A 23,787-nucleotide genomic window follows, 5' to 3' on the forward strand; every position below is an offset into this window, starting at 1 on the left:
AACATATATAAGAACAAACACTGACCCTTTTGATGTGTTTTTGATGAATAAGGGGTGATTATGTTCGCTTTGCTTGAATTGAAACCTTAGCAATGCCTCAGATCGACAGCTTTTGGCAATTGTTGCTGTAGGCAATAGAAGAATATTTGTAATCCTCTTATTGTTATTTGGATCTCATCCATGCGTATTTGGTGTTCGTTTCCATCTTTTCGTCACGACAGAAACACTTAGCTCCAGAACTGTGTGGATTAACAAACACTTGGGTATTTTTCTTGATTTAATGTCCCAATATCTACAAAAAATAAAGTAATTTCTATATTAATATAAAGGACCACTCAGGTTTGAGGAATTGGAATACTGCAATGAACCCGTTGACACTAGTGAAGCGTATTGAGAATATTAATGCAAAACAAGCATCCTTACGAATCTCCGATCAGGCATCCTGGCATGGCAGATACAAAGACTCAGCTTATGTATTCGTTGGCGGCATTCCTTTTGACCTCATTGAAGGATGATCTCCTCGCCGTTTTCTCTCAGTAAGTCATCTTATACTTTGAGCATTTCTCATTGTTTCATCACTTTGTGTTCGTCATCTAATTGTAGTGTTTTTGATGTTAATTAGGTATGGGGAGGTTGTTCATGTCAATCTTGTTAGGGATAAAGGTACAGGCAAGATCAAAGGGTTTCGGTTTTGTTGCTTACGAGGTTCAAAGGAGTACAAATCTTGGTAGGTGCGTCTTTATCTCTTTCTCGTGTTCTTTTGAGGTTCAACCTTGAAAAAGAATTTCCAGTGCTTGATTTGTCCTTTGTTTATAAAGCTTTTATATAAGGTCACATAGTTCAACATATTCTGGATATTTTATATTTGACTTGCAGATAAGTTAAACGATGCTCAGATACCGGATAGAATAATCAGAGTGGATCGTGTTACCAACTATAAAAAGAAAGAAGAAGAGGATGAAGAAACAGAGAGGAAAAAGGTGAATGCAATCGCGTGCAAGTTCTCTCACGATGAGAAGGTTTGTTCTTTAAGTGTATGAATGAAAGTTATGTATGAAAAAACACACACTCCTGTTACAATTTTGACTTTAGCACGTGTATCGGAGAAAACAACAACATACGCTGTATAAATCCCAGAGAAATGATTGATATAACATATCATCGCATTTTAGGAAATTCCAAAAGTTGAAACATACAATCAAAGTCAGGTAAAATATCAAAATCAATATCTAGCATGGGCATGCCTTCAAAAGTACACAATGGCTCAATGACCATGTTCGTCTCATCCGGCATATTGATCAGCAACTCTTGTAATGCCTCGTCATAACTAGTCGATTCAACAGTCCCCGAACTTTGGTCTTCCAAATTCGTGCACTCTTCAGATACAGCATTCGTTAACTTCATTGTGCCTTTGGAGCGAGATTTGATGCGAGTTCTCTTCTTAATAGCACATAGAACATAATCTCTGCAATCCTTGTCAAATTTATCAAGAAGATACGCGGAGAGGGCGTATTCCTTCATCAACCAATGCCCATTTTCCTGCTTATAGCCTTTATTCATATAACACATGCTCTTCTTGTATCCAATCACTGGTCCACCCTTCTTTCGAACAGGTTTGCTCTTGTCCTGCTGTTTCCAACTGCCCTTATTTCCCACGTCGCGACTATACCTCGACTTGCTTTTCTTCTTGAGTTTTGTAATGAAGAAACGATACTGACTACAATCATTGTCATCATGGTCATTACAACAGGATACTCCTTGATTGTAAATATCCCATGGTTCTTGTTCACCGTAAGTATCCACATGAAAAGTGATGAATCCAGAATCTTCCATCAATTTTCCAGCAATGAATCTCAATAAGAAAGTAACAGCTTCTGCATCAGTAGGACTGAATCGGAAACCTTCTTTCAAATTCTCCATTATACACTCTAATCTCAAATTCTGTTTCTGTTTTTTTTTTCTTTCTCAAAATTGTAGAAAAGAAGAAAACAGAGTTGCCAATTTATACAGAGAAGCGAAGTTGTAAGTAAAATTTTTATGGAAACTTTCTACACGTTTTCTATAACAGAAAAAACATATTTGGAAACTTTTGTCGTAATATTTTATGGAAATTTTTATACCAAAAAAAAGGGAAAGAATTTGGAAAGTTTTGTTTTTTTTTTGTAAGTTTGAGAACTGCAGTTTTAACTTTATAATATAAAAATAATAATTTTTAGTATATGGTGTTAGTGACAAAAAAAAATGAAATATCATTTAGAGAACAAAACATAGTTAATTATAGTTTTCTTCAATGTGATTCTTTCAAAATTCATGCTTTTCAAAATTAAAATTGTACAATTCTCATATAATCATTGTGTACTTTTTTTTTATTGATACTACTGTCCAAGCTATCTGTCATATGTTTTTATTATTTTAATTTCAGATTTTGAGTAATAAAATTGTTGATACAATAACTTATTAAATGTAATTCACACCTTATGAGGGTGATGCGTACATAGTTTTATCCTAATCTTGTAAAGGTAGATATGTTGTTACCAATAGACCCCCGGCTCTAGTAAAGCATGTCGAAATCAGTGAGTAAAAGAAAATACCATAATGACAGAACTCATTAGGACAATGGAGAACAGAACAGTAGCAATAACAAATAATACAATGGCCAAAACAATGAAAATGCTAAGTAATAGTAGAATCGAAGAATAAAAGAATGTGAGTATCAACGATAATTCTAATATCGAAAACTAGACCATGATCAACTGTTTACTAACTTTCTACCTTAATCCACAACTTCTATCTTCTCCTATATATGATCATGTCCTCGATTTGTAAGTTGCATGTCATGTCATATTTAATTACTTCTCCTCAATACTTTTCCTAAGATACACTATAACCAACTTTTGTTACTCATGCCATCCTTTTTTGTGCATTTCCTCTTCACATATATAATCCATCTCAATCTTGTTCTCCACAACGGTTACTCACACCTTGTCTCCAATATCTATGTTCCTAATCTTCTTTCTTAGTATATCCACACATCTATCTCAACATTCTCAATGTATATTACTTGCATCTTTTGTTTGAATGTGAAAGTTCTTGACCATCAACCCTCCACTCTATACAACACATCTACGTTTTGGTAACACATTTTTATCATACAATACATTGCACGTGTGCATTCATTTTATCTGCTCTGCTCCCACACAATGTACAATATCATCATCGTTAATGCTTAAATACTTTTACCGTGGTAGAATTCTATTTTGTACATATTTTCCTTGTTTTTATGGAAAACATACGATCAATAATAACAAAATATTATTTTCCTACAAAATAATTATCACAGTTCTTTTACACAGACATGTAAATTAGAAGTTTATTATTTAACACAAGTTATTACAAAGATAAAAATGATGAAAGAGTCCAATTATGAAATCAAAACCAAATCAACCACAAAGCTTCTTCCTCAATTGACCCTCTCCGATGCTCTCTGTTCGAGACGTTACTTCATACCCTTTTTCTGCCCTAATAAAAAGTCACAAAAATTAAACATTGTAATGTGTACAGAATTGTTAAGAAGCAATGAAAACTTGAAATGAGTAAAATTCCATGAACAAAAGAAGGATACAATCACTCGCACAAATGAAAGGAAATTCCAAATCTTGTTCAACTTTAACTAGAACAAGGATGTATATTTGTCGTACTACAAATTGTTGTTGTTGCTGCAGAGCTAACAGGAAGTAATATCTTCTTCATTTGATTGTTTACAAGGACAAACAAACAAAATCTATGTCATAACGAGGAGAACACACTTAAACAGATGGGGCACAAACTTGCCTGTTGCGGCTGCTGAAAAGAACAAGGTAGACGGGATCTTGAGATGAAAGATTGAAAAGCTGAAGAGCTATATAGGCACATGTGCTGATGCTGAGGAAATCAACACAAAGCACGAATTAGATATAATTATGGTCCAAAAACAAATTGTTGTAACATATCATATAAATGTAGCCGGAAAAAGTGCCATCGGTTTTTGAGGGACCAGAAAATTGCCGGCATGAGAAAAAGAAACACAACAGAAAATAATGAAGTCGTCCTTTACAGTCATATAGTTGAAGGAATATAAAGTTTAGGAAATACTAACTAGATTGAACTATGGTTATTCATGATGGAATATTAACTCATGTTTAGGAGAACTCTAAAAACTTAAAAGCTTAATGCATGAAAGAAGGTAATAATGCAGATTAGTTATTAATGAAGTTGTTGCCATAGACAAAGGCTGAAATATTAATTGACTTCTTGCCAAACAAGCAAGATCTTTTAAGTTATTTCGACAAATTCACAGAACCTCTTCTCATTCAGAATCACATTAAGGCATGCAAACACACACACACACACACATATATATATATATGAACTCCTCCTCATTCCATTACATATGAATGAGAGTTCATATTTTGCTTTCACCTACATAGAGCAACAAATAAGACGATGTACTGATGAAGCTAACTTCAAACTGATACTCCCTCTGCTCCAATGTACATGACACATTTTTCTTTCTAGTTTACCCAAAAAGAATTGACATATTTCCTTAATTTGCAAATATTTAATGACACTATCTACATTTTACCCATGTTGGATCCCGTTTATTTGACAAAAATTCCAATAGGTGTACACGACTTCTATTTAAAAAATTATTTCTTTTAGAGAGTAGTTTTGAAAGATTGCAAAATATTTCCATATTTCTAAAACTCCTTGTCCAGTCAAACTACATCACATAAAATGGGATGGAGGAGTACAATTTATGCATTATCCAAAAAAAACATGTACCTGCCAGAACAAATTATAAGTATTATCCATAAAGCTGCACTCAGCCAACTTGATTCCTTATAAGCAACCCAAACCTGAAAAAACGGTGCAACTCATCTAAGATAAATAATCACATGAAAAGTCCTAACTGATGATTTTGACACCTAATGCAGCAACTGGCTCTAGCCATATATCGAATTTTACAAACTTTGGACTTCCTAATGCAAAGGTAGATAAATAGAGGGGAATTTCCCAAAAAAAAATTATTTTAAAAAAAGGCAGATGAACAGTGAAAATCTTACCGAGAGAGCCACAACACCGACATAGAAATCAATCACTGTTGCTATCACCCACCTGCACATAAATTGACTTCTTAAATTGCATGTCAAAGTAAGACTTATACCAAGCAGAAAATTATAATCGGCTGATGTAAGAGGATGCATATGTATTACTTCTGCACAAACTCATGAAGTTTGTTTTCCAGAACAACTTCTAAACAAATTTGCAAATGATAGACCGCAGCCCCTTGGACAAAGAAGAAGACAATTTTCTAGGGTTGCACGACATCAACCAGAGTAGAGAGAGGAAATGCTGATAAGTTTCATGAATCTAGGCCCTAAGAATGACCTGTACATAGTGAATCCATTTAGAGGAAGAAAAGAGATTATTTTAGTTAGACTTTGCAAACCAAAGAAGAGGATAATTAATACAAAAATTCTGATTGAAATTTAGCATCAGAGAAATAGAGTTCGAAATACCATAGATACCATATTATCCGACATATGTCACACTGAAGGTAGTATCACGTTACATAGGGAAAAGTTATAAAGCTCACCATAGATCAGTCTAATCATAGGTTATAATATTTAAAGTTTACACGGTAAGAAACAAATAAGGATTAAATGATTAACATGAGGTAAGAAATCATCAATAGTCCTTGTTCATGAAAAATGAGAGAGGCAATATTATTAATAGAAATTTTATACATTCTGAGAGCACAAGTCATTTTCAGTAACCTCATCCCAACCTTCGAATCACTGTAGTGCAGATATTCTCTCATTTAGGAACTCATTCCGGGAAGACATATATGCTTCCTTAAATAAATAAAATGCTGATATGACATTGAATAAATGAAAAGGGAGTTTTCCTCCACAATAGCACAAAAACTTCCAGTTACGAGAGTTTATGCTACTTCCCCATAAAGTGCATCAATTTAGAAAGCAGCAGAGCGGAGATCTAAGTATATCTCAAACAAGAAAACAAACAAAACTTTCAAGCACCGACAAAGTTCTCCGCCAATGCTGCTATCCTCAAAATCGGTAGCAAAGTCTCCATTTAACCAGAAAAAAACAAGGTTGATGGTATCTGTTTTAAATAGGAATAAATAAACAAACAAATAACTTACGGAGTAAAAACATCTCTGCGAAATGGAGAACCATCAGTTACAATGGTGTAAATCAATGTCCCTAGCATCAGACAGCCCAAAGCAGGAAATAGAATTCTTGCAGTTAAAAGAGAACATTTCTTCTGTTGTTCTGTTTCAGTCCTAAATCACAACATCTCATCAGATCATTATAAGTTTAGGTCATTTTCACAAAGAAAACTAACAAAATATAGGTGCCACTAATACAACATTGATGAGGAAATCTTCAAACTCCATGAACACTTGCATATTATATTTTTTAAAGGAACACTCTATCAGTTACAACTTTGTATAATTATTTTCGGCAAAGAGTAGGTTATCAATACATGTCATGACTATATGACCTGATAACGTAGTACACAGCAGGGTCTTGTACAAAAGAAACAACCACAACAAGGGTAACTAGAAAACACAAAGTATGAAATGAATGATCCAACTTGCAGTTAGAAGCACCATTGTAATTCCACTAAAAGATCTTGGATGACTGATATATAAAAGAAGCCAATATTCTTAAGAAGTGGTATACATAATAGTACTTTGATTTCGGAAACTATATATGACATACTAAGTACTGAGAAAGACAACACTCGTCACTAAATAACAAAACGAATCACAAATTTTTCATCTCTTTAGTATATTGCTGATAAGATACTTGTATTTTTTATTGTTGAGAATACTTGATTTTAGTTTCTTTTCCCAATATGTGAATAATTAAACGACTCAAATAACATTAAAGTCACAGTTACCTTTTATCTAACTCTACTAACAAAATGGAAGATGTATCTAACAAATAAACCAGGCACATATATAAAGTATTCAACTGGCAATTCCTCCTGCACAAATGGAGGATGCAACATTTCGTTGACTAATCTGTTTTCTCCCTATGATTGAAAACTTCATTTTTCCAAGATGGGGATGAGGCATTTGAACCCTATTCTTGTCCAAGACAAATGCCAAAGTTTGATAAACCCAAGTGTGATATTTACATTCTTTGACTTTACCTCTATAAGTATATGATCAATAAAGAGTAAAACAATGAACAATGAACAAAAATATGCCAGACCCAATACAAGCTATGTTTCCACCATTGTCTTGACCTGTGAAGAGATGTAATTTCATTTCTTTTATTCTGAGAACCACATTTTTCTAGATATTTTCACTACATGTCTACTCTGAACAAAACAACAGGCATGATACGCAACTGAAGCAAAAACAACAAGAGTAGCTCTTGTTAACAACAGTTATATATTACATTTGCAAATATATTCTCCAACCAAACACCAAACTTGTGCATGATATTTCAGTTTCACGAGTATCCTCAAACAGTTGGACATGCATACATGAAAATATATGAACTAAATATCATTTCCAATTGAACTCTCTCTTTTTCTTTTTCTGGTCTCCAAAGAGAAATAAAAACAGAAACTATGAAGGAAAAAAGAACTTTGTGCAAATACCTACTCACTTTTCCTGACGTCGTAATAGGACAAAGTAAATTGGATCCTGTAAAGATTCCTGAGTTGAAAGCTTAAGAAATTGCAACACGATGTAGCCACATGTAGCAATGCTGTAAAGGGAGTAGAGAGAATGCTATCACCATCCCTGAATATATAATCACAAACTGGCAATTTATGCATGATATTGATTGAACTTTGTAGGGGCAATGACAACATGGCCTTCTGGCTGACATGCAAGGATAATAAAAACTGAAAAGGAAGACAGTCATCAACACTGGAATACAAGAAAATTTGTATCCTATGCAATACAAGTTGCCAAAAGACATCAAGGTAAATGTGCAGTCATACAAAATTGAATATATGTTGAAACAAAGGGTGCAGTTGCACACATAGAGGATATAGTAAGAGAAAGTCATCTTTGATAGACCTAAAATACATCAAATATACACCAGTTAACTGGCGTAACATGGTGATTGAAGGTGCTGAAGGGGATGAGAAAGGCCTAAATCACATGGAGGAGGTTGTCTGAAAAGACCTAAAAAATCTTGGAATCATTGCAAATCTGAAAAAGTAACATGGAAGAAAAGATCCAAATCAATAAGACAAACTAGTGTGCATTGACGCTTAATTTATGCTGTTGCACAAATATTAGATTCATAAGTGTGACATTTAGAGATTTTCTGGAACTTTGCCTTACAAGACAAACTTCTAGATAGTATTGGAATGATGTGGGCCCAAATAGCAAGAAATATGTAGAGAATTCAAATCGCGGACCTAGTTCTGCTTGATGTATAGTTGATTGATTGATTGATTGATTGACTGGGTATATCATCAAGGAAGTTATCTATATGCAAAGGGAATTAGCAGCGAACACAAGATATAAATAATTGGGAACATCAATCCTAAGACTGTAATGCCCATGGGTGAAGACAAAAAACAGTGTATGTCAACAGATAGAGACCTATTCAACCTGAGAATTCAGTCATATAAGAGATGCTAAGAGTAAGCTTGACGAACAGTCATCATCTGAACTAAAAGTACATCAAAGTTGTTCTATATACAGGAATAAGGGTGGCATACCTTCCCAAACATACTAGCAAGACCACCCAAAGTATTGCAGTAATCCAGTTTGATTCCTTGTAGACAACCCAAGACTGAAAACACAACACCAAAACATGAGAGCATTGCTTTTGCGGTTCTGCTCTTAGATGATAAGAGCAGAGAAACATAGTAACATGTGATGCATTCTGGCCAATGTCTTGGAATAAAAATATTGTTTATAATGCAGTTGAAATCCAAAGGACCTCAAAGATGTAACCCAGCAAAAAATAAAGAGCCAAGAAGGGTAACTACAAGGTGAGATATTTTCCTAATCAATGTTTTGCTTAAACTGCAGGATGACATTCTATAGTAGCAGTTGCACAAGCCCATGGGCTCCTATGAAGTGCAACGGCAGACTTCAAATCTCAGCCTAAGCCTAAGGATTAAAAATTGCAAACTACAGGAACTTAATTCTTCTATAGTATTGCACAAATGTCTGAGAATCTTAACCTTTATAACATTTATAGCTCTAACTCCAATACCATTTATATCTCTAACATCTAACATAGTAGGTGCGCCAAATTCAACATGTTCTCCTTATTATTTAATGCTAGTGAAATTGTAGCAAATAAAATGCAATCGACTTTAGAATAAAGGTTCGCATATGAAACATTTTGAAGCATTAAATTAATCATGGCATACCCATATAACAAATATGTGGATGTAGAAATCTATCAGGGTAGCTGCCATCCACCTGCAAGATTCATCCCACTCATTTCAGATTGTCTGGAAAGCAGATGGAACTGAACTATTTATTTTTTTGACAAGGTAAGTGGTATTAATAAAAAGAATACAGATGGAACTAAACTATTTTTCAAGTCAAAATCTCAAATTCAAGTCAGTTCCTTTTTCTTAACTGTTTTCAAAAGAAATGTTACTCCTCTGTCGGAGTACAAGGGTCAAAAATCTTATTTTGAGTATGAACTCGGGTATAGATTCTTCATATTTTTTAAAAATAGAACTGTTCTATTCGTAAACTACATGAAAAACAGTGCAAATCAACATAGCTAATGATTCAAAATATTCAAACGAAGTTTGAGAAAGTTGAAATAAAAAAAGTGTTGGACTCTCCAAACAGTAACAACTTCACAATAAAATGAGAATGAGGGACTACTATAAGATAACTTAACACATAATTAATTAAAAAAAGTCACCCCTCGGTTTCAATTTGCTTGTCCTATTTTAACTTGGTACCAAGTTGAAAGAAGGAAAAGAAACTTCTGAACTAAAGATATGTCAAATAAATCAAAATACAATTTAATCTTGAGGTCTTAAAGAAGTCTCGTGCAAAGTTAGAACTAAAGAATTGCTAAAAAGGAAAAAGAGCATTCCTGTATAAACGAACGAAAAGAGAAAGTATGACAAATAAACTGAAATCCAGAGAGTGTCTTGTTTCTAGCAGCTTGAACTTTTACACCTTGTTTGGATGGTTGTTACCCATCGTATTATATTGTTAATTTAAATACAATGTTCATTTTGATCGTTACTTAAATTCTATTGTATGATACCGTAACAATTAAAAGTCTCATTTTATGTAACCACTAATTTGGTGTGATCGTGCCATCCCTTTAATATTTTCTTCTCTTTTAATCTTTATATATAATTTAATAATCTTATTCTACCTTTTCATATTAGCACACTTTTCTTGTAAGTTTATTACTCAAATTCCTGAAGTGCGACATTATATAACGACAGAGAACAATACAATCTATCCAAACATTGTATTCATTAAAAAGATACAGTACAACACGAAACAATGCTTAACAATCATCCAAACAGAGTGTTAGTAAAGGTGAGGAGAAAGAAATCCAGGTTTAGGCGTTCAAAAAATAAAAATGTAACTAAAAGTGATCCTTTTTTTAATAATTTAAGCATTTAGATAGGGCTTTTGACTTTCTATATCCATAATTCAACAAATTTTGGTACTGATAAAGATTCAAACCCCAATTCATCCAAACAGGAGCATTAATAATCCAAAAAAAATGAAATTCAAAGTAGGATTAGCATGACAGAGAGAGAGAGAAAAGGATAATACGGGGTGAGGAGTTCTATGCGGAAAGGAAGGCCATCAGTGGCGACGGTGTATATTACGGTGGCTGTAATCAAACATCCCAACACAGAGAAGAGACTCTTCAATGCAATTGCTAAAGTTGCTGCCATTTTTGAGTATTCGATCTTCGTCTTCGAGTTTTGCAGAAGAGAGCAAGGAAGCGTATTGAAAAGGGGACAAAATGTGAGAAGGCCATTGCTCCACGTCCACTGAATTTTTGTGTCACTTTCTCAAACTTCAAAATTTCTTGTAATTGTAATTCTCATGAAATCCAAACAAAACATACTATGCGGGGCGGAGACGAATTTTTTCGGGTTAATTTTCAACCCGATCCGCTCCATTATCAGTCTTAAATGGGTGGGGAAATTTAAAGCAAGAATTACATAAATTGATACATTTTAATAAATAATTATTAATTTTAGCGATATTTTTTATTTATTATCATTTATAACAATATTATGTAAAATCTGCAATATGAATTAAAAGTGAATTATATATGCAATATATATGAATTATAATTGTTTTTTGAAATATATTATGTTTGTTTGGTAAAAATTTGACACGTTGTGTTATAAATATATTAAAATATGTGATAAATATATTATTTATCATTAAAACTTGTATTATATGTGAATAATAAATTGTTCTTTGTAATATGTATTATAATTGAATTAAAATTGATCAAGTGAAAAAAAATATTACTGCTATAAATCGTAAATATTTTTTTATTAAAGTATATTTATGTAATTTTCCCAAATTTAAAAGGTCGGTCGGATTTAATATGCTATTAACGAGTTAGTATTGTTAACGTTATTCTTTCATAAAAAATATTTTTGATAACGTGATACATTAACTTTTATAGTGAATAAAATAAGAAAAGTGAGATTGATTCTATCAAAAGAAGATTGTTAGAAAATATGAAAAGCTTACTAGGATAGTAAATTAATGAATCAAAATTAGGATAAACTGTGTAAGTAGGCATCAAGTGGAGACTAATTTTCTTCAAGATTATAGGGCGTTATTTAATATAAAATTATATGTTATCCTAATTTTTTATATAACATAAATTGCAATAAATATATATAATGCATATTAACGAATAATTCAAATAAAAGTGAAATAATTGACAAATATAATTACATAAGGGTAAAACTTATCCGTACCGAGTGTTTACATAAATATTTAACTTTTGAGATTATTACGCATCTCCCATAAATGTTCTATTAATGATTATGACGTTCAAAATGAGCAACTTTTTGTCTTTATTTTTTTTTATTTATAGCTAAAAATTATTTAAATTAACAATTTCATCTTATATCCAATTATTTCGTATACTAATTTAATTCAAATGAAAATAGCAACTTATTAATAATATATTTTGAGATGTTATATTATATAAGAAAATAATACACATAATAAAGACTTAATTAATGATATAAATAAAAATAATTTTAAATTATTCAAAAAGTGAATAGATTCGTGAACAGGAGTTCTCCAAATTATTCAAATCTCTACAAATGAAAGAATAAAAAGTATTTATGAAGTGGATTGGAGAAGACATTCTTTATTTCGCCCTCTAAATATACACACTATTTCTGTGCGCATGTAGAAAGCAAAACAATTTTTGAAGGGCATGCAACTAATAGTTACTACTTATCAAGTATTTTAAAATTTATTTCATTTCAATTTTCTTCAACAAAGAAAATGAATGATTCTCTGAAATTATAAAAAATAAATTCATTTCTTTTTTGGGTTTTACATATATTTTGGCTATGGCAATGAAGCACAGTAGCAGTTACCAGTCCAACACATTATTATACGTAGATGTAGAAAAATACAGCTCTTTCAGATTATACAATAAAACCAACCACCCAATGGAGAAGAAAAAAAAAAGATGCACAGTTATAATCTCTGTCAAAGCCAACTGCAATACTAAGTGAAATCCTTCTGAGTTTCTCTACCTTCCAGTAACTGAAATGTAACAAAAGATGCTTCTCTTCCCAAAACAACACTGAAGAAATCAAATAGTAGTATATAAAATAGTGGGTACAAAAGAATGGCTATGGCCGGAGAGTTATGATACGGTTGCAGGAATAATACGCAACAACATGGATCAAGTATGGCACTCGATGGAATTACTATATCCGCCTTAGCATGCACAGCCACCTCTTTGTTCAGTCTCTGAAACTGCCTCTGGAATGCCTTGGAAGTATCTGCAAAACAGAACAAAGATGCTTTCAGTATATACGGGTCATACGTCAGAGTTACTTAAGTTTTGAGCTCCCACAGAATACCACAAAGGCTAAAGATAAACAAAACATTAAGATGTACTATTATCTATGAAAAAATGATGCTACTCCCTCACTTCTTTTCTGATCCTATATTCTGTAGTGAATAGACAGTTTCTCCATTGAGCCATAGCATAATCAACTCTGAGATATCACGTGATCGTCTCTATTAGACAGTATCAGATTTTTAGGCAGGTAAATTAGTGACACCAAACAAAGTCACTACTAAGTTAGACCTCCAAAACCAACATAAGGTCACACACAAAATCCGTTGAGCATATCTAGTTGACAACCCTACTTTTTGAGTCAATCATCAAAAGTCAACCTGTCACCCCAAGATCAAAATCTAGACAAGTCAAAATTTACCAAAATGCATGACAAAATAAGATTCAAAAGTGCTAACAAACTTCAAACTGAATAGGGCTAAAAGTGTTTCACTTCATCTAGTAGAATAAGGTTCATATGCCCGTCTAAGATCAAGAAACAGGACAGAAATAATGTAAGATCATTACAGATAAAAAACGGATAAATGAATTTATAAACCCGTTGCTTTCATCAGCATTAACTCGAGGACTGTAGCATTCAACTAGAAATAAAGCTTGAAAAACATCAAAAAACATTTATGAGACTATTGTTATGCAACCGGCACCTCCTTTGCAAAAGCATCCTACCCTAAAACTAGTAGGTCCTGAAATATATCACTCGATCAATCAACATAACCCTTATCCCAAATTAGTAGGCATTGCTGATGTGTATCTTCTATATTCATTCCACTTGTTAGCCCTATTTCATTCTTGGGGAAAGGGTCAAAAAATACCCCTCTACTTTCATTTATTAGTTAAGTTTTTCACTAGTTACACTATAGGGACAAACATGTCTCTGCCGTTCCCAGAGTATGAAAAAATACCCCTCTTTTTAACGGTTGTCCACATGGCCTGACATTTGAGTGAGGTGGATGCCACCTCACCACCAGATTTTAATTGTTTTTCCTTTTCTTCTTTTTCTTTTTTCCTTCTCTTTCTTCTTCACAAACTTTTTTTCTTCTCTTTTTCCAATTGCATCCATCACTTTCCCATAGCTATATCTCAATGGCATCTTCCCCAGTAACGCGTGAAACTCATCATTTCCTCGGTGCTCTATTTCTTCTCCCTGGAGCTCCGATTTTATCTCTGTTCCCTAAAGGCTAAAACACCACAACCCTTCTTCAATACTTCACCAAATTTCCATATCCAATAACAGTAAAAGCACCATTATTCCCCAAATAGTCATTACTTTTGCTCATATTTATTTCTAATGAAAGGAAAATTTCTTTCTGTAGCGTCTGTAAGGATAGCCATCTGTGTGTTCATTTTATTTTTCTTTGATATCTATTTTTCAGAGAATTGAACTTCATGTTTTAGATTTTATTTTATTATTTTCTAGATAAACGAGAAATGCATCCGTGACCCGCCCTTTGGACCACTGACCGCCTTCTAAACTCAGTGGGCAATGGGCCCGCCCCTCTACCCTTCTCCACTTAAATACCGGGCTTCACTTTGCATGGTGTAGGGCTTGAACCTGTGACCCAAGCGACAAATCCTCCACCTTTTGCCACTCGAGCTAGGCCTGGGGGCTGTACCATTTTTAGATTTTATTTCATAATAGTTGTGTTTGATGCATATGTATCTATCAATGAACCTTCCTTTTCTGTTTTTTTCCTGATTTTTAATTTATTGCGTTACTGGAGTTTTGTTTACAGAGAGAACGAGGTTCTTATGAATGAGGAAAAATGGAATTGGTGAGTTTCATGGGTTATCGGGGAAGATGCTATTGAGGTATAGCTAAGGGAAAGTGATGGAAGCCATTGGAAAAAAGAGGGAAAAAAAGTTTGTGAAGATGAAAAATAAGAAAGAGAAAAGGAATGGGAAAAGAAAAGGAAAAAGAATGAAAATTTGGCGGTGAGGTGGCATGCCATGCGGCGTTGAGGTATGTGGACAACCGTTAAAAAGAGGGGTATTTTTGCATACTTCGGTGGAAATATTTGGCCCTATAGTATAACCAAGGAATGAAAGCAGAGGGGCAAAATTGTCTTTTAGGTAAATAAGGAACTTACTAAAACTAGAGATTCATCAAATTCTCACACTTATACCTATCGAAGCCTAATGTATATTTTATCAAAAAAAAAGTATTTAGCAAAAAACAATTTGGAGAATACACTTGACCTTCAATCTCATCGTCGTCGATTGTACAACGGTTTCCAAAGAGGTTTATGATATCTTGAACTCGGTGTTTTTAAAAGCAAAAAATTCAATCATATGAAAAGATTCATTGAACTTGAACTGAAAAGTGAGAAGTGAAACGCATCACCAAAATGTAATCAAGATAACTAACTTTAGCATCTCGTATACAATAATGTGGATATAATCCAACTATCCAAAATTGAGACTCAAGGAGCATGTCACTTCTCAAAATTGAGACTCAAGGAGCATGTCACTTCTCATTTGGATAACTTTGTGCATCATAAATTTAAGCACACACTTCTCTGAAGTGCATTGTTTTACTTGTGAAACAATAAACAGTTGCTTCGCGTCGTCTCATTGCTTTAAGTGACAAAGCAGGGCTTTACTGACAGCCTAAGTATTTAATTCAGCGACTAAGCTTTTGGTTTGAAAGCTCAAATCCTTTCGCATGGAACCCATACATTAGTCAGTCCTTTTGCACAATTATCTTCTCTCTACTTACTGTAATGCTCTGAGCTTCTCTCTTTACTCGTCCCATTCAGCCACTTTAAGCTTTTTTTCTCTCAACCCTGCCCACGAAGTTGCTCTATGCCTCTCTTTCACAAATTCAGCCCAAAGAATTACTAACATTGCTCCAACCCAATCTTAGCTTGTTGAACCTGTTAGACTAAGTATGAGTCCAACATTGGTTGGGAATGGGCTAGTGGTCTTCTTATATAGACTCGGCTGATTCTCCTCTAAAGAGCTATATTCTAAGGTTGAGTTAGGCCAGAGGGCCATATCTCCACATGGTACTAGAGCCAAGCACATCTATACTCGAGCCCCCAATATTATATTCAGCATTCTCCAATTGGCGGTTTGGGAGTGCAGGGTTATATAAGAGTGGTTTGAAGTTTCACATTATTTGGAAAATGGGCTAGTGGTCTCCATATATGGACTTGGTCAATCCTCACTTCAACAACCAGTCTTTAGGCTGAATTAGACCTGTGAAATTAGGTCTTAGTCCTCACTCACACCCCAAGAGTTATAGCTCTAGAGGTGTGATTTAGGCCTAAGACCTGATTTCACATGGTATCAGGGTAAGGCCCATCTCTCCCGATGTTGACGCCCACAAAATCAAAAATTGTCCACGCACCAAATGCTTAGCATTGGCGTAAGATGGGGTGTGTTTTTTTTAATGACAAGGAAACCCGCAGTCGCTACCCTTTGGGTGCGCACAGGTAAAACTCCCGCTACTATGCAATAGCTCGCAAACTACATAGGAGAGGTAACCCGCACTAGGCAAGCCTGGTGCACGAGCTCGACCCAAAAGGCAAACCCCTTGTTTTCGCTAGCAAGGAGTTTCGAACTTGAGACCTCTAACATGGAAGTCCCAAGCTCAAACCACTAGGCCACCCTGAAGGGTCGTAAGGTTGGGTGTTAAAGAATGACAAAAGTCCCACATCGGTGGTTAAGGAGATGGGTGGACTCCTCATAAGGCTTGACAATCCTCCTCCCTTTGAGCAAGCTTTTGGAGTGTGAGTTAGGCCTAAAACCTAATTTTACATTATATCAGAGCCAGGTGCAACGGTTTGTTGATGGAACCAAATTAAAAATTGGATGTTCATCTTGGCGGGTGTAGTACTAACCGCATAACCTTTTTGATAGTAATGAAGATCTTTGTTGGAGAAATTATTTCAAATAGGTTCTCTGTGTCGAGACATAGATTTGATGGAAGAGATTATGGAGAAAAGATGCAAGATCCTAAAGATCATGCGAAGAAGGTGGACAAATGTCAGAAATTCAGGCCAAATGGGAGATTGTTGGGGTTTATTTGCTCTGATTTCTTACCATAAATAAGTATTCCTTTTAGGAAAAAGTTTTAATATTTTGAGTAGTCTTTTTTTGGTAGGAAAAGGTTTTAGCACTCTATGAATATAGGTTTGTTCTTTCTAACTCAATTAGCATTCACAATGTAGTCCTAGGGTTTTGAGAGTTGTTACGGGGGGAGAATTTTGTGCCTTCTTTGTATTTCGAGGGAGTTGGTTGAGGTTGTTTTTCTCTATATTTTGTACTCTCATTTTATAGTGGATTGCTCATTTCTTTTGTAGACGTAGGTCGATTGACCGAACCACATTAAATCTCTATCTCTTTTGGTGTATTTCTCATTTGTCTTCTTAGTTCTTACTCATGGTCATTCGAGGTTTGCTTTGCTAGCTTTCGCGTTTACACCTGCTTATTTCGATCCTAACAAGTGGTATCAAAGTAGGGCCCGTCTCCCTCGATGTTGGGTCCAAAAAATCAAAATTATTCACGCATCAGATGCTAAGCATTAGGCGTGAGGTGGGGTGTTAAAGAATGACAAAAGTCCCACATCGGTGGTTAATGAGATGGGTGGACTCCTTATAAGGTTTGGGCAATCTTTCTCCCTTTGAGCTAGCTTTTGGAATGTGAGTTAGGCATAAGACCTAATTTCACAAGACCTTAAGTCGTATCTTCACACTACTCTCCCACTCGACCTACTCATGTTGAGCCTCCTCTCTCTCTCCCTATAAATAACAACATACCTAGTATAGTTCCACGAGTGAGGTCTGTGGAGGGTGGGTTGTAAGCAGACCTCATCCTAAAGACTAAATATACCCAAATTGAAAGAAACAAAACAAGAATTTTCAGTCCATGTGTGTAAACCGTAGAACCGGGTTACACATCTAAGGCGGTATTAAGAGGACACTTTTTCCTCACTAATTGTACGAGTGTACCCAAGGGCTTCAGAGTTTCCTGGGTCACTCCATTGTTGCCTTAAGGTTTTGGCATCCTCATAATTCTTCCACAAACATTTAACATTAATTTTAACTAGCTAGTACTTGTATGGATCTTTTGCTTGTCTAACTTAACTCTTGTAAATATTCCACAAACATTCAAACAACGAGCTTCAACTACAGCAACACTTGTTATTTCTTCAAAGATCTACTAAGTACTATACACAAAGTCACCATTTGATGTGACTGGTTCCAGCAAGCATAGTGGAGGATGGCTTTCTCTCATATCCAACAACTTGCTATCATAACATTTACCTCAGATACAAGAACCAATAGAAAGTACCTTCTAAACAGGTAATACTTGAATATTCCTTGCACCATAACATCAACTAAGTTTTTCTACATCCTACATCATTTATGTAAAGAACTCAAAGAGGAATGAATCCATCATGTTGTTTCCGCTGAATAATCAGCAATATTTCTTCTATTATCGATAACCGTGGTGTCCAGGTCAACTTGCCTGCACCTTGACTAATTCCGTGGGGTACCTGCTACATCCCACCAGCACGGATACTGGGTAACTCTATTCACCAATGCTTGCACATATCTGCTGCAATTTGAGCTAAGCTTATATGGTTCTACCACTTCATTGACCACTATGCCATACCTTTTGATGCATAATTAGGAATGTGTCTTCTTTCACACCCATCTTACATTCAGTAGACCGTTAAAGGAACTCATTTTCTATAGTGTTCATTCTATCAAAGTTCACCAAATTTTGTGCCAAATGCACCAAATGATCCATGAGTAAACAGCAGGCAGTGTTGTCCCTACTCAAGAAGGCGTCTTTCACTCTGTAACAGGTGTTTCTTTGCAATAGTTCCCTAGATAGCAGCAGCCATATATTTCTGTTCTGTAGCTTTACCTGACAGATTTGGTCTTTGTTCACAAACCTGTTTCGAGTAAAGCAGGCCACGGATGTAAGGAAGACCCTAATATATGCTGGCAAGAGCAGAAGGTCGACAAAAGATACATAGAGGCTTGGAAGACTATTCCTATGTGCATAATTTTGGACAACTAGACTGTGTAGCTGAAAAAAAAATAGAGGCTTGGAAGGAAGAATAAACATATTTCCTTTGTATAGTTTACTGTCTACAAAATCTATATTTTTGATGTATAAGCTACATTCTAGAGAAGATGTCGCAATTTTTGGGCTCGTTGAGTCAATAAGGAAATCATAAATTCTGACCTCTTGTACTTCCCCTGGAACCCTCTTGGAACGGTTTAAATAATAGTACCTTTACCTAATCAAAATAAAAAGGAGTCACAGAGACAAGGATGCAAAGAGTCGGAGCTATTTCAGATTCACCACCTAAGTAGGATTTATTCATCTCCCTAGCATGATAGGTTGGAAACTTCACAAGAGCTATGGTACAGTCTTGCTCTTCGTCTATAAGTCAACAGATCAGAATGTCTGCGAAACATATCGCTTACAAAAGGCCAAGAAACACACTTCTCTGATAAGTATTATCCTGCCTACTTATCCCTCCTAAGGCAATGTTTATGCTATAAACACCTTTTGCTGTTTTTCCAAGATTTAAAATCCTAATCATCAATTGGGTCTACTGGAAAAGACTTTCTTGCAGACCATTGCTATGCTGTGGTGAAAATTCATTTCATATTATCCCTGATTTAATGTCTTCACAAAAAGAAAAACTGAGATGGACCACAAAATGGTTCTGAAAATAAATCACCTGATATTGGCGTATATTTTCATACGTAATTTGTTTCTATAACACCAGCACCAAGAAGGTGATAAGGGTTAACTATAAAATACTATACTGCTTATCTAATGGACTAAGGTTATTCATGACAACTTACTATAACATACAGCAGTGCAGCATCCCAAAAACTCCTAACTATGCTAAAATACTATACTACTACTACTCTATCTTTCTTTATGGTAACTCAAACACTGATTTCACAGTCTTGTTATCACATTTTCTGCCACTAATGGATTTTAGACTTCAAAATCTAGCCTTACAAGAAATATTCTAATGTCTACTTATCTAGTCTTCAATATAACTCTCTCCTGCATAATTTTCCATGTGATAGTTATCATAAACTAGACATGAAAGTTAGGAGAATCTCTATGATTAAAGAGATATCTTATGCATGCAACAAGAAGAGAGTTTCTTAGATGAACCTTGGGCAGTTTTTCTTGGAATGGTTTTTTGAGAACCTCCCCCAAAATGTTATATGGAATTAAAGAAAAACAAAACGTGCAAGAATAATTATTTCAAAGTTACAATGGTTTGTTTGAATTTTGAACCTAAAATAGTTCTTAGCCTGTTGTTTGGTTTATGATTTAACATGTTTTGCCTTTTTTCTTGTAAAAACTTTTTGAGAAAACAAAACCAAACAAACTTCTTGTCCAAAATAATCAAATATTTCAAGTGTGTTTAAAATGACACAGGTCATTTTCCAAGGAAAATCTTAATCTTGGAAAATAAATTCTAGTGTTTGATTGATGAGTGAAAAGTATATTTTGAAAACAACATATTAAAGATTAATAATAATCTTAGTAAATCTGAAAGTGTTTTGATGAGATTTGAGTATTAAGATTAATAACAGTATCTAGGTATTAGGTAAAGCAAGTGATATGAAGTTTAAAGTCCAGATAGTTTTAGGGTAGATCACTTCCCGCCGTAGGGAGGTCATTTTTCCCCCATTATATGTTTCTGTCAACTGAATATCAGAAAATGACTTTCTCATGAAAAATATTATCCTGACAAGTGACTTCTGTCACACACCATTCCAGAAAAAATTTTGAACTCCCGAGTATCCCCTTAATGTTAGTTTCATCGTACTCCACTAGCAAACATTCTTGTACATTTGAGGGGTCACATGTTAGAATAAATTCACTTAACACCTTCAAGCTCATCCCTTGAGTTAGCTCATATTATTATTAATGCAAAGCTCCAAGGTATGTAAGCACCATATCACATAATAATAAAAGCAACAAACAACAGTCAGTTGTTTATATTCATGAAAATTCACAAAAACTCACATATCCTGCTCATGCTCATTGGCCAAGGCAGTTTTTGCAATAGATAAGAATGCAGCATCAACATTTATATCCTCTTTTGCTGATGTCTCAAAGTAAGGTATCCCTTTAGAAGTACACCACTCCTTTGCTTTCTTCTCAGAAACCTGTTCAGCATGCAAAAGACAAATCAGTCACAATTATTACAGAGAGAGAACTGAAGAAAAGGAAACTTCCATAGAGGATCAATCAAGAGCAAGAGTTTCACACAATCCAGAGACCATAATTTGAAAAGTCTACTGCTATCATTGCCTTACCACTCGGCTATTTCCACCATCTATATCAATCTTGTTCCCCAGTAATATGAAAGGAAATGTTTTAGGGTCTGGCGGATTAGCCTGCATATCAATAAATTATGTTGGTTAACATGGATCACAACTTATCTTAATACACCAACAAGTCAATATTTGCATGAGGAAATGATGATACATTCCAAAGTTATAACAGAAGTAGTCCAATTAAGATTTGAATGTATAATTTACACGTGAAACTCTATAAATACACAACATAATCCCAAATCTTTTACCTTTAAACAGGAAAACAATGCAGGAATTAATTAGTCTCAGAGGCGTTTATCTAAGTGTCTCAGAGGCATTTGCTAATTTGTTGATAACACGACTCATAGCATAAGCACTAAGCAGTCAGGATACCCTAAGCAACTAAATAAAAAAAATTACTGAACCAAACAAATCCACAGAGAATAATCACCCAACCTGTTTGAGAAATTCTTCATGCCAATTGTCAAGGTTATCAAAGGATCGCATTACATTAACATCATAGACCAAAACACAGCAATCTGCACCTCTATAAAATGCAACTCCAAGACTCTGGAATCTCTCTTGACCGGCCGTATCCCATATCTACCAAACCAGAACACACACACATTTGCGTAAATGCATAATTCCATAAAACATTTTTCACAATATCAATAGCCAAGAAACCCACTTGGAGTGTAACAAGCCTGTCATCAATTTGAAGCTCCTTTGTCACGAAATCAGCTCCAATTGTAGCTTTATATTGCTGACTGAACTTCTTGTGTACATATCTTTGCTAACCGTCAAAGACCCACATTTCCAACTACTTCAATTATAAATTTAATAAAAAAAACAATGCGGTCTTAAACAGTAATCCATAACAAATACACTGAACCCAAAACAAAAAAAATCAAAATAGATACTCATAAGTTAACTAAATTCTGAAAACTAACAACACGAAACTGAAATACTCATAAAACCCAATTCATATTTTCAACAAAAAATTAAACTTGACCTCAAACAATTAGCAATGTCGTAGAAAAGGATACTGATTCATTAATGACGTTTTACCAACCCTGTAAACCAAAAAAAAAGGAGAAATTATATTAGCACTATATACTCCAATTAATTTCCTAATGACTAGCCGGAGATCAGAAATTTGTAAAAAAAAAAAATCGGAAATGAGGATTGAGAAGAGGAAAAGGGATCGTACCCACTATCGCCAAGGACGATAACTTTAAGCAAGGTTCTTCTACGAATAGACATGGCGAAAGAGAAATCAAAAGTGAACCCTGTTTTTGGAATTTGGGAATTTCAAATCTGGGTTGACAATTTTCAGAAGAGAGAAGAAAGGGGATTGTAGAGAGAGAAAGAGAAACCAGAGAAAAGCGGCGCCAATTTCGATATTTTTCAGACACCATCTGTTGTTGCACATCATTATGTAAATTAGTGTAATTAATTTTTTTTTTTGTAATTAGGGGAAAAATTCAATTTACACACACACAAAAAAAAAATGATTTTACTTACAAATTCATTGATATTAACGAATTAGTGAAATTGTTATATAGGTGTAAATTTGAAAAAATGGATAGGTAAACCGCTAGGAGCAATATATTAAATTCTATATTTAAAAAAGTTTTTATTATTTTACATGAGGTAAGGTAGAATATGAAATAATAACATATCTATTTCTTCCTTCGTTTATTTGATCAAATACGGAATTTGAGAAATAATGAAGATTTTGAAATATTTATTAAATTGTTCTTTAAAAATAGTCATATTAAAAAGTAGATTCATTTTTTTCTCTCTTCATAAATGTATTAAAATATTATCTTTAACATTAAATAGAACCAACAAAGATAAAAGATGAATTATATCTTTAAATACACATCATATAAGAAAATGTGACATTCTTTTTTAGACTTACCAAAAAGAAAATTGTGTTACATAAAATGAAACTGAGAGGATAAAAATAATAGAAAAAGTCTGATATTAAGAATTAAAAAGTGGATATATAAATGGAGAAAACTTACCTGCACCGGATGTATACACCAATACAATACATGCACGCCACATGTTTAAATTTACAGTTTATTTACTCAATCTTAATTAATTAACATGTGTTTTACTTTATTAAATCACATAATATTGAATTTTGATATAAACACGCAGTGCGAATTAATTTTTCTCATATATAAATGGCTGGGCGCAATATATTGAATTTTATATTTTTTTAAAAATTTCTTATTTTACATGAGGTAGAATATGAAATAAGAACATGTATATCAAGAATAGTTTTAAAAAATCTTATATTCAGAATAATAAAACATGTCAATTAAGAATCATAGAAA

At 34.0% G+C, this 23,787-nt stretch overlaps 3 protein-coding genes and 1 pseudogene across 5 annotated transcripts; 1 reads left to right on the forward strand and 3 right to left on the reverse strand.

The window, feature by feature from the left end:
* The first annotated feature begins 278 nt into the window (after window positions 1–278).
* Window positions 279–1,089, forward strand: LOC107016996 (annotated as a pseudogene).
* Window positions 1,090–1,131: 42 nt separating this feature from the next.
* LOC107016997 (NAC domain-containing protein 78-like) lies at window positions 1,132–2,022 on the reverse strand. The gene has a single exon (XM_015217289.2). The coding sequence runs from the start codon at window positions 1,918–1,920 to the stop codon at window positions 1,159–1,161; it is 762 nt and encodes a 253-aa protein (XP_015072775.1). The 5' UTR covers window positions 1,921–2,022; the 3' UTR covers window positions 1,132–1,158.
* Window positions 2,023–3,295: 1,273 nt separating this feature from the next.
* Window positions 3,296–11,071, reverse strand: LOC107018404. Of its 3 annotated transcripts, none has more exons than XM_015218874.2 (9): window positions 10,817–11,069; window positions 9,424–9,475; window positions 8,761–8,834; window positions 7,689–7,790; window positions 6,206–6,346; window positions 5,103–5,154; window positions 4,822–4,895; window positions 3,832–3,921; window positions 3,296–3,514 (listed from the first exon to the last, which is right to left on the reverse strand). In XM_015218874.2, the coding sequence occupies exons 1-9, from the start codon at window positions 10,939–10,941 to the stop codon at window positions 3,502–3,504; spliced, it is 723 nt and encodes a 240-aa protein (XP_015074360.1). In that variant the 5' UTR covers window positions 10,942–11,069; the 3' UTR covers window positions 3,296–3,501. The 3 variants fall into 3 exon arrangements, with proteins under 3 accessions (XP_015074360.1, XP_015074359.1, XP_015074361.1); XM_015218873.2 differs by having other exon boundaries at window positions 3,296–3,519; window positions 10,817–11,068; XM_015218875.2 differs by lacking the exon at window positions 6,206–6,346 and having other exon boundaries at window positions 3,296–3,519; window positions 10,817–11,071.
* Window positions 11,072–12,626: 1,555 nt separating this feature from the next.
* On the reverse strand, window positions 12,627–22,861 carry LOC107015884 (ras-related protein Rab7). The gene is made up of 7 exons (XM_015216310.2): window positions 22,650–22,861; window positions 22,486–22,512; window positions 22,128–22,227; window positions 21,896–22,042; window positions 21,440–21,520; window positions 21,147–21,289; window positions 12,627–13,044 (listed from the first exon to the last, which is right to left on the reverse strand). The coding sequence occupies exons 1-7, from the start codon at window positions 22,700–22,702 to the stop codon at window positions 12,981–12,983; spliced, it is 615 nt and encodes a 204-aa protein (XP_015071796.1). The 5' UTR covers window positions 22,703–22,861; the 3' UTR covers window positions 12,627–12,980.
* Window positions 22,862–23,787: the final 926 nt, after the last annotated feature.

This window comes from Solanum pennellii, chromosome 4 (assembly GCF_001406875.1).
Source record: "Solanum pennellii chromosome 4, SPENNV200".
NCBI lineage: Eukaryota > Viridiplantae > Streptophyta > Magnoliopsida > Solanales > Solanaceae > Solanum > Solanum pennellii.